This window comes from Embiotoca jacksoni, unplaced genomic scaffold (genome assembly GCF_022577435.1).
Source record: "Embiotoca jacksoni isolate LCO1_2020_lvr unplaced genomic scaffold, fEmbJac1.0.p SCAF_24, whole genome shotgun sequence".
In the NCBI taxonomy this organism is placed as follows: Eukaryota; Metazoa; Chordata; class Actinopteri; family Embiotocidae; genus Embiotoca; species Embiotoca jacksoni.
The window spans coordinates 5,175,435-5,189,206 of record NW_027185375.1 but is presented as its reverse complement, the minus strand read 5'-3'; the positions used below and the strand labels follow the sequence as shown (position 1 = coordinate 5,189,206).

Sequence of the window (13,772 nt, the reverse complement as noted above, 5' to 3'; positions counted from 1 at the left end):
CAGCAAGAGTACTGATGGGATTTAGCAAGAGAGATCATATTTCTCCAGTTTTAGCTTCTCTTCACTGGCTTCCTGTGAAATCAAGAATAGAATTTAAAATTCTCTCAAGGACTTACAAAGCCCTACATGACCAGGCTCCATCATATCTTAGAGATCTTATAGAATCATATAATCCTAGCAGAGCACTTCGCTCTCAGTACGCTGGTCTACTTGTGGTTCCTAGAGTTTCCAGAAGTAGAATGGGAGGCAGAGCCTTCAGTTTTCAGGCTCCTCTCCTGTGGAACCAGCTCCCAGTTTGTGTTCGAGGGGCAGAAACCCTCTCTAGCTTTAAGATTAGACTCAAAACGTTCCTTCTTGATGAAGCCTATAGTTAGGGCTGGCTCGGGTGGACCTGAACCAACCCTTAGTTATGCTGTTATAGGCCGAGGCTGCTGCGGGACCTCGTTACACGCTGAGCTTCTTTTCTTTCCTCCTACTCTTTAACTGACTCATACCTCACCATCTTTTATCTATAAAAATAAAGTTGAATTGAATTGAGCATTCTCTGAACAACAATCGAAAACTTTCCCACTGACAACCGGCCTTTGTCTTAAAACAATGAGTCATCTGCCCAACTGAGCAATGCAACGGGTTTGACTTCTTGTAATCGATTAAGTCGCCACTCCTCATCCTGTTCCATTCAGAAGCTGACGTGAGGAGTCAGCCGCTGAGCACATGGAATCTTATGGTCTTTGATATTGCAAAACGTCCTCTGTTGCATCACGTTTCGTTGCGCTGACGCTTTTATCCATAGCAACTTACAATAAGTGCATTTCAACCACGAGGGTACAAAACCCAGAACGACAGGACAGCTACTGGTAACCGGTGAAGGGAGGAGAAGGAGAAGGAGTAGTGTGAGTGAACTTAGGGAGGTTGAAGACCAGTCGAGCTGCTGCGTTCTGGATGAGCTGCAGAGGACGGGTGGCACTAACAGGTAAATTAGCTGCATGGCAACAAAAAGAAGCATTTACCTTGAGTGTTTCCTTCAACTTATTTGGATGGATGGCGCCTCCTAATTCCAGATTAACATGTCCATAAACATTTTTGCACAAAAACGAGGAGTTTGTGTCCCCCCCACCACCCGCACTGTTGGACAGGAAGAACAATTGCTTGTATTTTAAGACAGATGTGTTAAACCAAAATCAACCTCGTGCGAATCTTAAAACTGTGAAGTTTCTACAATACTCGCGCCAAAAGACTTTAAAGTGTCTGAGTATTGTGCAGTATTTATCTAATGCGACTTTTTTAAAATACCACAGCAGTTGTAATGTGTACATACTGTCCTTACTCGCATGTCTGTACCACTGTGCTCGTTGTCCAACCAGCCGCGTCAGCACAAGCGTGTCCGTTTGAAAAAAAAAAAGGAAGCGCGCCGCCCATTTCCAGCCTCCCAGCAGGTTTTTTTTTTTTTTTTTTTACACATTTCTCCAAAGAAATTGGAAGCGAAACTCCGCTTTGAAACGCTGACGGACTTTTCTTATCGTGTCCTTTTTTTTTTTCTCTCTTTTTTTTTTTTCTTTACAACGCAGCAAAGCAGGCTGGGCGACAAGACGACCGAGTTTTGTTTTTTCCCTCACTTCAACGGCTTAGAAAAACAAAACAAACAAAAAAACATAAACTTTGGACTCGAGAGAGACCGAGCAGGATGTTTCAAAGTTCGGACTTGGTCTTTTGGGGCTTCCTGTTTCTAACGGTTGAATCCATAACGGGTAAGATAACTATTAGATACATTTACCTCCCTTGTATGTCATAGTCTGCCTTAGATTACTGTTCTCATTTTTCCCTGGAATGTACCCCCACGTCATAATATATTTCCCAGTAGTGACGTCACCTCTGGTAGGTTATTCATCCCGATGAAGCAAGGCTCCTACGTAAACTCCTAATCAAAAAAGAAAAAAAAGGCGCATTAAGGATTTCAGCTGTGTCCCCGGACAGTCCAGCCTGGACTCCTCGGAGGAGGAGGAGGAGGAGGTTGTGGGTGAGAGGAGGATTGTTGGCCGAGCTTGACATCGATCATGGACGACTCCTCTCACCGGCTCCACGAGACCGCGGGAGCTTTAAGCAGCTCCTTCAAGTTCGGACCGCTGCAGCCTCGGAGCAGGAAAGAGCTCGTTGGTTCCGACGGTCCGTCACACTTTTCAACACCACAATAATAACAACATGTTGCACTGTTCATTTCATTACACGGCGCCTGTCACTTTCCATTCATCGCCCAAGCTGTATTTATTTATCTTTATTTTATTTGTTTTTGTGTACGTAGTCTCTTGTGTGTGTGTGTGTGTATGTATTCTTTCATTGCTCTCGTTCTCGTCTAAAAATATTGATCTCATTTCGTTTTATTTCATACATGTGTTCATACTGTGTAATGTGGATTCACGAGTATACGCTGCAAAAAAAATAGTTTGTGTTTATTTATGTGACGCAAAACCAGAGCTGACGTGGAACGTTTTTTGTTGTTGTTGTTGTTGTTGTTGTTGTTGTTGTTTTGCATTGAGATTCTCTGGCTGTTTCTGACATTTGACTTGCTCCCTCTAGACGGAGGTCAAGTCCCGCCGCACTACTCCGCAGGGAGTCAAAGGACAACTTTATCACCGCAAAATGTGTCCGTCGTGTGGACTGGGGATTTTAACCCGGAATGGTCCTGGCCACCGATGACAAACTGCACACATACCGTGGAAACAAAAACCAAGAACAAAGGCAGCGGCCAGAAACACGTAAGTATGCAGTCACCTGCTGTATGCCGTTGGTACATTTTTTTTTCTTCTTTTTTTCTTTTCGTGTGTTCTTCCTTTTGTCTCAATGTTTAAGCGGCATTTAAACGTTGCAGTTGATTTAGGATGGCGCAAATGTTAACGACTTTTGTGTGGGTTTTTTTTTGTTTTTTTTCCATTTTAATTTCCTGCTTTCTATACACAGTATTTGATCTGAAAAGTATCAAATAACTAAAGCTGTTAAATGAATGACTTTTTTTTTTTTTTTGGGGGGGGGGGGGGGGGGGAGTGGTACTGAGTGCCAAAACTGCCAAAATTAGAAAATTAAGAAAATAAGAAAGAAACAAAGAAAGGAATTACTTAATAAATAAATACATCTAAACAAAATAAATGAAGTTCAATTCAATTTTATTTTTATAGCGCTAAATCACAACACAGGTTATTGCATGGCACATAACACAATAAAGTCCTCACAGCAGAACTTTACAACATTATACAGAGAAACCCAACAATTCAACAATTCCCACATAAGCTATGAGGGGAAAAAAAAAAAAAAACTCCTCTTTAAGGGAGGAAAAACCTCCAACAGAGGGAAGGAAAAAACTCCGACGGAATCAGGCTCAGAGGTGGGCGGAGCCATCCGGCCGGTTGGGGTCGAGGGGAGAGCAGAGAGGGAAAAGGAGAGCATAGAAGACATGAACTGTTGGTGGCGCAGACAATCGCAAAGCAGAGACATGCAGCTCCAAGGCCGGGACATCTGCAAAACGAAGAACGGAAACTAAGCGGGAGGGTGGGGGGAGTGTTAATTCATTGATAAAATGTGATGAAAATGACAGACCTCTCGTTTTCACAGCGAGGCGCAAGTGCGTAAAGAAATGTAAGAAAAAAAGAACAAAAAAACATACATATGTAAATAAATTCCAAAATGAACAAATGAATAGATAAAATGCTAAATTACATGGGAAAGTAAAAAAAATAGGTGAATTAATATAAAGGTAAATAAATACAGAAGTAAATGTAAACAAATGTATCAATTTATGTCACATTTGATGAATTATTTAATGTCTAGATTTATTTTAAATACTTTTGGTGCATTTAAAGGCATTCATGTATTTAATGAGAAAATTATTAATTTCTTTATATATATATTTTTTTAAATTTTGGCAGTTTGAGTCCTCCTTAGAGTAGAAATTGCAGCAAAATAAAACCCTTAAGCTCAATTCAGAATATTAATGAATGAGCACCGGTCTTGTTGAATTGGCTGTTTGAATTGATTTGACGGAAATGCTTGCTGATGCAGTTTTCATTACCGGAATCACAGAAATTAATTTTCTTGTTAAAAACCCAGCAACAACACTAATATCCAAATCATTGAGAGTGATACATCCCTAATCAAAAAAGGACCCGTGTGTGTTTTTTTTCTGAAACACAACAGTTTTGATTTGATTTGTCTCAGTGTTAAAGGATGTTTTAGGTTGTCCGCTCAGTGAGCTTTTTTTTTTCTCTGTGTCTTTGTTGTTGGTGGTTTCAGAATAATCAAACATCTCCCTGGCGTTTGGAGAGGATGATGGATGGAGGATTTCTGTACTGGTCTATTTCCACTGATTGTGATGGCGTACACAGTGAGGTGGTCCTCAACTTCAATGACTCAGGTACCTCATTTTGGTCACCTTTAATAACAAAATGCTTGAGTAGACAAAAAAACTGTCATTGTTGATCAAAAAGAATGACGCTGGCGAAACCATTTGAACTATCTATGGACTGTATAAATAATCTGTGGTGTTCGCCCGTTTATTACGATACGTGTATGTGTTTCTCTTCCTCTTAGACCTGGTGACGGGGTTGAAGTGCACCAGTTATCCCGCCAACCGGATTCAATGCTCTTGGAGCCCAGCCGGTCACACTCTAGATCTTGGCTTCTTCTATCAGTATGCACTTTTATGCCATTTTATTTTTGTTGTAATCTTTTTATTTTACATTTATATTGTGACTCAAGATTCTTAACTTAGTAAAGGGATATTGAAACTCAGTAATTAGTTGTGAAATAGTAAAATTCACGATTAGACAGTGAAGGCTGTATTGCTGTTTTGCAACACTTCCTGATCCGCAGTGGTTAACTTTTGTTTCATCACGAGGGAGCCGGACTGCACTCCAGTGGAAGTAATGAGCTCGGCTTTAAACGAGGCAAAACTCCTTGTGTTCATTGGCTCTTTGTTTTATCAGCTGAAGGCTTGTGTCACTTTGGTGTGACACCGCAGTTTGTTGACTGTGGGAGGTTTGTAGTTTTCAGACCCAAACCATATTTGTGAACGTAGCATTTAATGAAGCGGTTGAAGCGTTGACTCCAGCCAGTTGTGACCCTACGGTGGCCCTGAGAGTTCAACACACCGCAGCTTAATGAAAACACATGCTAACACACGCACACACGAGTAAACCTGACTGACAACACAGGAAGCGGCGTGTGAACACAAACGCAACCGAATGCACAATCACGCTGCAAATGTTGTACTTTTCCCGCTAAAAGAACAGTGAGAGGACCAAAAGCTACAAGTGTTGTGTTTGTATCCGAAGCCAGATATATTGCATTCAAATCAATTGCATTATATTTATATAGTTCCAAATCATAACATATGTCATCTCAGGGCAATTTACATTGCCAACAAACCCAACAGTTCCCCTTGAGCAGCACTTGACAACAGTGTGGAGAAAAGAAAAAAAAAGTCCTTTTTAACAGGAAGGTACCACCGACAGAAGTGTCACCCCGGAAACGGTAGTGACTGTACACATCATCTGTGCTCTCAGGTTGAAGATGTGTGTGAAGCCTCTACGGTTTCGAATTAATTTCTTTTTTGTTGTTGTTGTTGTTGTTGAAACGTCCATATTTGAAACGTCATCTGCTGTCATGGCAACAGCTTTGTGTTCAGTCAGAATCAGCTTCATTGGCCAAACATGAGCACGTGCAAAGATTCCCTCAAAGTCTTCACTGCATGTATATTATCTGAGTGTGGAAAGACGCGGACGTAAACTATATATCTAGTTGTTTTGCATCTTGTTGCTTCCAGTGACTGACCCACGTCTACATTACCGACGAACGAAGTTAATGCAATAACATAATTGCCATGATAACGAGGCAGACACTGTACCAGTGATCGCAAGGGATTATTTCAGTTTTTAGAAATCACTGATTTGAAGCGTAGAAATCTCGGGACATAACAAACCATATTCATTATAAGCCATTTCATTGACTTGCATCTGCAGGAGGAATGGATGGGCTTGGGGCTAAGAGCCACAGAGGGATGGAGGCAGTCCGTTTATGCCTCAATGTTGACAATAAGAAAGGTTTCAGAACTGCTTAGTCGAAACGGATATTTGTACTTATTGTGTCGAAGAATTCACTGAATTAAATATCGAAACTGTATTTTGTCCTGTTTGTTTTTTTGTTGGTGTGAATCAGAAAAATTGATTCATCCACCCAGCTACAGGGTCTGCACTTATATAGCACCCTTTTTTTTATTGCACATTTTTTAGGTGTAGCCATTTCCTGGCTGGCAGCAGTAACTGTCTGGCGTCTCTTTATCAACATGATGCTGTCACCACTCGCGACCACACACACACACACAAAAAAAAAAAAATGAGTCCGGCTAGTCTTGTCATCTCATTTCCAGTCTTTGTTGTAAGATAACCGCCTGCTGGCCATTGCTCCACATTTAACAGAGAAAAAAAACACGAGGGATCTTATCATCAAACCCCCAGAAAGAAAGGGAATAAGCATTATTTTGAAATGTTGAACTTTTCCTTTAACTTCATCGAAGAGTGTTTTATTTAGTTTTAAGTTCAAAAATCGAGTTCATTAAAATGGTTGTCTCTTCATTAATCGTTTTATTTATTTATTTGTTTGTTAATTGATTTCATCATTTCAGGAAAACTGTGCAGCATGAAACTAAACCACCCTTTTTATTCACGTTTAGGTTAGTGACTGAATGTTCAGGCAAGACCCCCGTCTCACCAGAAACACGAGAATGCCCGTCGTATCGCTTTACTGATGGCGTGAAGACGGGTTGTGATCTGAAGGCGACCACCTGTGAGGCCATCTACATCTTGTTTAATGGAACACAGAATAACACACTTCTCAGGAACACCTTCCACAAAATCCTTCTCTATGATGGTACGTGGCGGACTGACCGGTATCAAAACATTCCTGTTGAGGAACGATCGTGTTGAAATATGTTGCACTTCCTCATTAAGTTTCAAGGTTCTAAGAGAAGTAGTTCTCTGTCCTGTCTTGGAAATGTTTTAGCACTTCGTCATGATGTCGAGCTGCGTGTGTCCGCGCGCGTGTGACTGTGTTCTTGCGGTTGTGTAATGTATGGTCGGACAGGACGCAAAAAAACTATCCAAAAAAACGTGTGTGTGTGTGTGTGTGTTTGTGTGTGTGTTTGTGTGTGTGTGGGTTTCCAGCGACCTCTGTAGATTTACAGTAACTTATATGTCTGTTCTGTCTTTCTGTGTGCAGTGAGACCATCTACCCTTCAATTTACATTGAAGAAAAATGGAACTACTCTCAATGTCAGCTGGACTCCTCCTGACATGTTTCGACTAGAAAACTGGATGTTCAGAATAAATTACACCGAGTGTAATGAAAACAAGGTAAGAGACACAACAATGCTATTAGGATGTTTATTTCTGATGTCTTGCAGTCTAAGGTATGTCTACTTTAATTTTGTTTGTTTTACATAATTTAATTGACCTAAATAAGAGCCAGGACCATTTCAGTCTTAGAAGCTGCTAAATACCTAAAATAGTTTATTTTGTTATCTATATAAATATATGTGTTTTGAATTTCTCTGCAGCCTATGGAATTTCCTGAAGGTCACTTAAAGGTGCCCTGTGGAGTGTTTTGCAAATATACAAAGTGGTGAATGCCACCTTGCCTTTTGATCCGTATCTCGGGGTTCTGTTCACCAGTAATCGTAGGCACTAGTGAGAGATCGACAGGCAGATTGGAGCTGTGCTTGCAGTGATGTGGACACTGTACTGGTCTAGTGTGGTGAAGAGGGAGCTGACTAAAGCAAAAGCTCACAGTTCACCAGTTGATCTGTGCTCCTATCTTTCCCAATGACCATGAACTCCTGCTCCAGACTTGAAAGAACAGGATTGCCAATACAGGCAGCCTAAATGAATGTCCTCCACAGGGCCTCAGGGACAGGATTAGGATTTCAGACATCGGGAGGGAGCTCAGGCTAGAATATACTTAAAACCCTTCGGTTCTCTTGCGTTGAAAGATGCCATCTGAGGACTGAACCAGATTGTATTGGCGGGATTATATAACCCTTCTGGACTGGGAATACCTTGGGATCCCCCAGGAGGAGCCGGAGGAAGCGGCTCACTATCGGGACACCTGGGCTCCTTTGCTTAGACGGCTGCCTCTGTGAGCCGATTCAGGACAAGCTGCCGTAAATAATGAATGAATAATGAACTGAATGGACTTTTAGATCAGAATTGAGCGACATGAATATAATCTTCAGCCTTGCGAGCAGCGTGGCTCCAGGGACAGAATGTAACTTGAGATAATGACATTCATGATGTCCAGAAAATGAAGCTCCTCGCCTTCTCAGGTCGCAAGTTTTGGGTTTTACTAAAATATCTCAACAGCTTTTGCATGCATATTCATTACATTTGGAACAAATATTCATTGTCCCCAGTAGATGAGTCCTAATAACCCTGGTATTTCACGACTTTTTCGATAGAACCACCAGCTGGTCACAGTTGCTGTGACATATAGTATATTTATATCTACTGGATGGATTGATACAGAATTTTGTACTGACACTCATGTTCTTCACAGTTGTTCTCTTGACTTTTAATCGAATGCCATCATCAGGTCAAAATGTGATTTTTTTTTTTTTTTTTTTCCTCAATACTTTTCACAGAGTGAAGTTGTAGAAGGAGTCACATTTTATCAGCTGCTCCTGGCCCCTCACTGTGCGTACAACATCACTGTTCGAGCAGAGAGTGAGAAAGGACATACACTATGGAGTGAAAACCAGTATTTTGGTATGGTCATTGACTCTTTTTTTTTTCTTATATTGAACAGTTATATTGTGAAATAAATTTGACGAGATCAACAAAACATGAATTTGTCTTCCATTTTGAGGTTGTTTTGAGACGAAACGTGTTCTATCACTGTACACTGTAGATGTGTTGTTACTTTCAGCTGAATATAATGTTGCTGATGCTTTTGCATGCAGATGCAGATGCAGATTCTAATACGTTCGTCTATGCTGCTGTTTTCATCCCCCTGGTGATTGCTGGTCTGGCAGTCCTAATGTTTGTGTGTTGGCGGAAGTATGTAAATTCCTCTTCTTTTTGTTTGGATTTTTTTGATCTTTTGGATTTTGATCTTTCTATTATGTGCCTCTAACATTTAACTGTTTCTGTCTAGGAATAAGAACAATATCTTCCCCGAAGTACCACAACCTGTCAATCTGATCGATGAAATTTCTGACAACAATAATAAGGTAATGCTGGTTTATTTCCCTGATTGTCTTGTGTCTTTAAACATTTTCTGCTGCCACTGTTTTGGTCCTATTTCTACTCAATTATGCCCATTCCTCTATCCTATACTTAATAACTTTAGTAACTTCATAGAATTAATGTTAACAGCTTATATTGAAGGAGACACTTGTACTTATTTGGATTAAATTAACAAGAATAAATCACTCACTGTCTTCACAATGTTCTTAGATTTATTTGTATTTTGAACATACCAAAATATTATATATATATATATATATATATATATATATATATATATATATATATATATGTGTGTGTGTGTGTGTATATACAGTGCATCCAGAAAATATTCACAGCGCTTCACTTTTTCCACATTTTGTTATATTACAGCCTTATTCCAAAATGGATTAAATTCATTTTTCCCCTCAAAATTCTACACGCAATACCCCACAATGACAACGTGAAATACATTTTTTTTTAAATTTTTGCAAATCTATTTAAAATAAAAAAAAACGAACAAAATTACATGTACATAAGTATTCACAGTCTTTGCCATTACACTCAAAATTGAGCTCAGGTGCATCCTGTTTCCACTGATCATCCTTGAGATGTTTCTACAACTTGATTGGAGTCCACCTGTGGTAAATTCAGTTGATTGGACATGATTTGGAAAGACACACACCGTCTATATAAGGTCCCACAGTTGACATGTCAGAGCACAAACCAAGCCATGAAGTCCAAGGAATTGTCTGTAGACCTCCGAGACAGGATTGTATCGAGGCTCAGATCTGGGGAAGGGTACAGAAAAATTTCTGCTGCATTGAAGGTCCCAATGAGCACAGTGGCCTCCATCATCCGTAAATGGAAGAAGTTTGGAACCACCAGGACTCTTCCGCCCGGCCAAACTGAGCGATAGGGGGAGAAGGGCCTTAGTCAGGGAGGTGACCAAGAACCTGATGGTCACTCTGACAGAGCTCCAACGTTGCTCTGTGAAGAGAGGAGAACCTTCCAGAAGGACAACCATCTCTGCAGCACTCCACCAAGCAGGCCTGTATGGTAGAGTGGCCAGACGGAAGCCACTCCTCAGTAAAAGGAACATGACAGCCCACCTGGAGTTTACCAAAAGGCACCTGAAGGACTGTCAGACCATGAGAAACTAAATTCTCTGGTCTGATGAAACAAAGATTGAACTCTTTGGCCTGAATGCCAAGCGTCATGTTTGGAGGAAACCAGGCACCGCTCATCACCTGGCCAATACCATCTCTACGGTGAAGCATGGTGGTGGCAGCATCATGCTGTGGGGATGTTTTTAAGCAGCAGGAACTGGGAGACGAGTCAGGATGGAGGGAAAGATGAATGCAGCAATGTACAGTGACATCCTTGATGAAAACCTTCTCCAAAGCGCTCTGGACCTCAGACTGGGGCGAAGGTTCATCTTCCAACAGGACAACGACCCGAAGCACGCAGCCAAGATAACAAAGGAACTCTGTGAATGTCTTTGAGAGGCCCAGGCAAAGCCCAGACTTGAACCCGATTGAACATCTCTGGAGAGATCTGAAAATGGCTGTGCACCGACGCTCCCCATCCAACCTGATGGAGCTTGAGAGGTCCTGCAAAGAAGAACGGGAGAAACTGCCCAAGAATAGGTGTGCCAAGCTTATAGCATCATACTCAAAAAGACTTGAGGCTGTAATTTCTGCCAAAGGTGCTTGAACAAAGTATTGAGCAAAGGCTGTGAATACTTATGTGTTATATTTTCATTCTTTATTTTTAATAGATTTGCAAAAATTTTAAACAAACTATTTTCACTTTGTCATTATGGGATATTGTGTGTAGAATTTTGAGGGAAAAAAATGAATTTAATCCATTTTGGAATAAGGCTGTAACAACAAAATGTGTAAAAAGTGAAGCGCTGTGAATATTTTCCGGATGCACTGTATGTGTATATATATATATATATATGTGTGTGTGTGTAATATATATTTTTACACGTATAACATGGCTTATCCACTAGTGTACCAAACATCAGGTTGACAATGGAAAAGTACAAAGTTTTTAATGTACACTGCTGCTCATAATCACAATGGAACTAATTTTTTTTAGAATGATTTCTAAAATATACAATGTTCTCTTCAACACTTAACATCTAACAGGTCATCTTCTTCTTTCCTTTCACAGAGCACTCTGTTCAACTTGTACGTCCAGTCAGAGGAAGAAGAGACCTGCAAAATCACTCTGGTGACAGATCCACAAATCAGTGAACCAGGTTGCTGATGTCAACTCAAACTTCCAATGAAGAGAAAACCAGTGACAGCTATTGCATTTGAAAAGTGATTTATTTATTTTTTTTTAAATTGTTTTGGCATTGACCAAGTGTTGCACACCTGGATGTGGGAGATATGCTGGTCCCAGGTAAAGTGAGGATTTTCTGCTTTTACCTGTTTGGACACATATTGTTGGGACTTTTATTCTGGTCTCCAATACACTGTCACCTTATAGTTCCGAAGATGTCGTTATCACTGCTATTTTCTAAAATTAATATATTTGATAGATTTTTTTTTTTTTAATTGAAGTATTAGTTTGCCTTTTTGGCTAGGCCAATTAAGCAAGCCCTGGAAACCCACATGCTTCTTATTGAATGAATGAGTGAGGGGCTGAGTGATGAAAAACAATAAATAGGATAAACTCAATTGACTAACAGCCAATCAGTGTGATGTACACAAAACAAAGGCATGTGTCATTGTATGTCAAGATCAGGCTTTAATGAATGTGCTGCTTTAAAGACGCCCCTGTCTGATAGCTAAAAATGCCATTAGACAAAAGGAGAACGAGCTCATTCTTCTCACCTGCACATGAAGATAATTGATTGGTAACGATCAGATGCATAATCACCAGTGTCATCTTTGACATTGATCGCTGCTCACGTACTGTACAAACTATTGTACTTGTTCTCGTCCGCTGCCTTAATCAGGTGCGGCTCATTTCAGTGGCTGCCTCTAATGAAGAGCATTCTTAAAATGGATTACTTTTGAGTGAGCCAGTTGGTTGAACCTACTGTTGCCTGACTGTTTGTTATCTTCATGATCTAAGGTCAGGGGAACACCTGGCTGTCTTGAGAATTGGAATAACTGTGGCTTTCTTATGAAAAAAGCTTCGTGCAGATTGATGTGAAGTAATAGTAAATTTCCCCACTGTGGGATTAATAAAGTCAAGATCTAATCTAAAAAAAACACCTTGTGGGATTTTTGGTGGAATTAGCAGGTCTGTGATGGTTGCTTTCAGTCTCTTCTGTAGTTTGCTTGTCAACACGTGTTAAAAACAAAAATTGGGCCCCTGAAATTCTTAAGCTTATGTTTGGAGCATGAAGTTCTCATCCACTGTAGATGTTAACCTGCTCTTTTTGGAGTTGAGGGTTATGACTAAGATAAAAAAAAAAAAAAAAAAATACTGTTGTATGACTTTTTGCACAAAATCACTTTTGGTGTCGTACAGTCTGAAATTGTTTGTAGTTTGAATGTATTTGATGACATGCCTACGGTGGTTCACGCTGGATGTCGCTCATGACCGACTTATAATTCACTTTACATGGATATTTTATTACTTTTCAAGGTCGCATTTCAGAAATCAGTTTTCTAAACTTTCATCAGGTATTCAACATGCCTCACCCTGACATTTTGGGAAATGTGCTCATTGCTTTCTTGCTAAGAGCTTGGTAATGCAACTGGCACCACTGTAACATCTAAACGGTAAATATGTATTCCCAGCAGGCAGCAGCTTGGGAAAAAGACTTCACCTCTGAAGACTGTGAAGCTCACTATTTTAATAATCCTCCGTGTTTAATCTGTTTCCTTGGATTTATGTGTGGGACCATGGATCTGAAGTAAGCAACCGAGCTGCTGGCTTAGCTTAATTTTACTCTCAGCTGGAAAGCGACTGAGCATATTTGTTGTCATGTTCATTTAGGCCATTTCTAATATCATGTTAAGATTTTTATTGATGGTAAAAAATGTCTAAAATCTGCAGTATTTAACTGTTTTGATAGTTATTGTTTTGTGAATGTGTAGAAAGAGGTCAAATAAATCACAAAAGTGATGTCGGCATTAAAAAGCTTCTTTTTTTTCATGAAAATGTGGACATTCATGGTTGTTGTTTTTTTAAAGTCTTTTCTCAGTATTTTTTGCAAACAAGACATTTCTGTGATGATTTTGTGTTCAATATCTTCCTTCTGTCATATTAGACCTTCACTTGAATTTGAAATACTTTCGGCCAAATCCTCACTAGACTACCAGAAATCAAATCAAGAGAGTGAGAAGGGTGGAAGAAGAAGCTGTAGTGGAAATGTTTAATTTAAGCGACTTCTCTAGATCCTAAATCATCAAATCTTAAATCCTCACCCGAGTTAAAAGGTAATGAACCAGTGGGCCAGACTGACCGATCATTAGAATATTCAAATCATGACTCCTTGGAGATTCTGATGGCATCAACACTTCACCCTCAAACAAACCA

The 13,772-nt window shown here is 40.0% G+C and overlaps 1 protein-coding gene across 3 annotated transcripts; it reads left to right on the top strand.

Annotated features, from left to right (window-relative positions):
• The first annotated feature begins 917 nt into the window (after positions 1 to 917).
• LOC138204046 (interleukin-13 receptor subunit alpha-1-like) lies at positions 918 to 13,388 on the top strand. Of its 3 annotated transcripts, XM_069159155.1 has the most exons (12): positions 918 to 973; positions 1,365 to 1,436; positions 1,569 to 1,748; positions 2,575 to 2,753; positions 4,282 to 4,402; positions 4,579 to 4,678; positions 6,719 to 6,915; positions 7,264 to 7,397; positions 8,681 to 8,804; positions 8,999 to 9,095; positions 9,193 to 9,268; positions 11,445 to 13,388. In XM_069159155.1, the coding sequence occupies exons 1-12, from the start codon at positions 943 to 945 to the stop codon at positions 11,538 to 11,540; spliced, it is 1,407 nt and encodes a 468-aa protein (XP_069015256.1). In that variant the 5' UTR covers positions 918 to 942; the 3' UTR covers positions 11,541 to 13,388. The 3 variants fall into 3 exon arrangements, with proteins under 3 accessions (XP_069015256.1, XP_069015258.1, XP_069015257.1); XM_069159157.1 differs by lacking the exon at positions 918 to 973 and having other exon boundaries at positions 1,316 to 1,436; XM_069159156.1 differs by lacking the exons at positions 918 to 973; positions 1,365 to 1,436; positions 1,569 to 1,748 and adding an exon at positions 1,775 to 2,163.
• The last annotated feature ends 384 nt before the right edge of the window (positions 13,389 to 13,772 follow it).

What these genes read in the sequence shown, in the direction of transcription:
- LOC138204046 (XM_069159155.1), top strand. Translation starts at nt 943, where the DNA reads ATGAGCTGCAGAGGACGGGTGGCACTAACAG. An exon ending in CAAAATCCTTCTCTATGATG is followed by an intron (nt 6,916 to 7,263) that starts GTACGTGGCGGA and finishes TTCTGTGTGCAG; the next exon opens with TGAGACCATCTACCCTTCAA. An exon ending in GAGTGAAAACCAGTATTTTG is followed by an intron (nt 8,805 to 8,998) that starts GTATGGTCATTG and finishes TTTTGCATGCAG; the next exon opens with ATGCAGATGCAGATTCTAAT.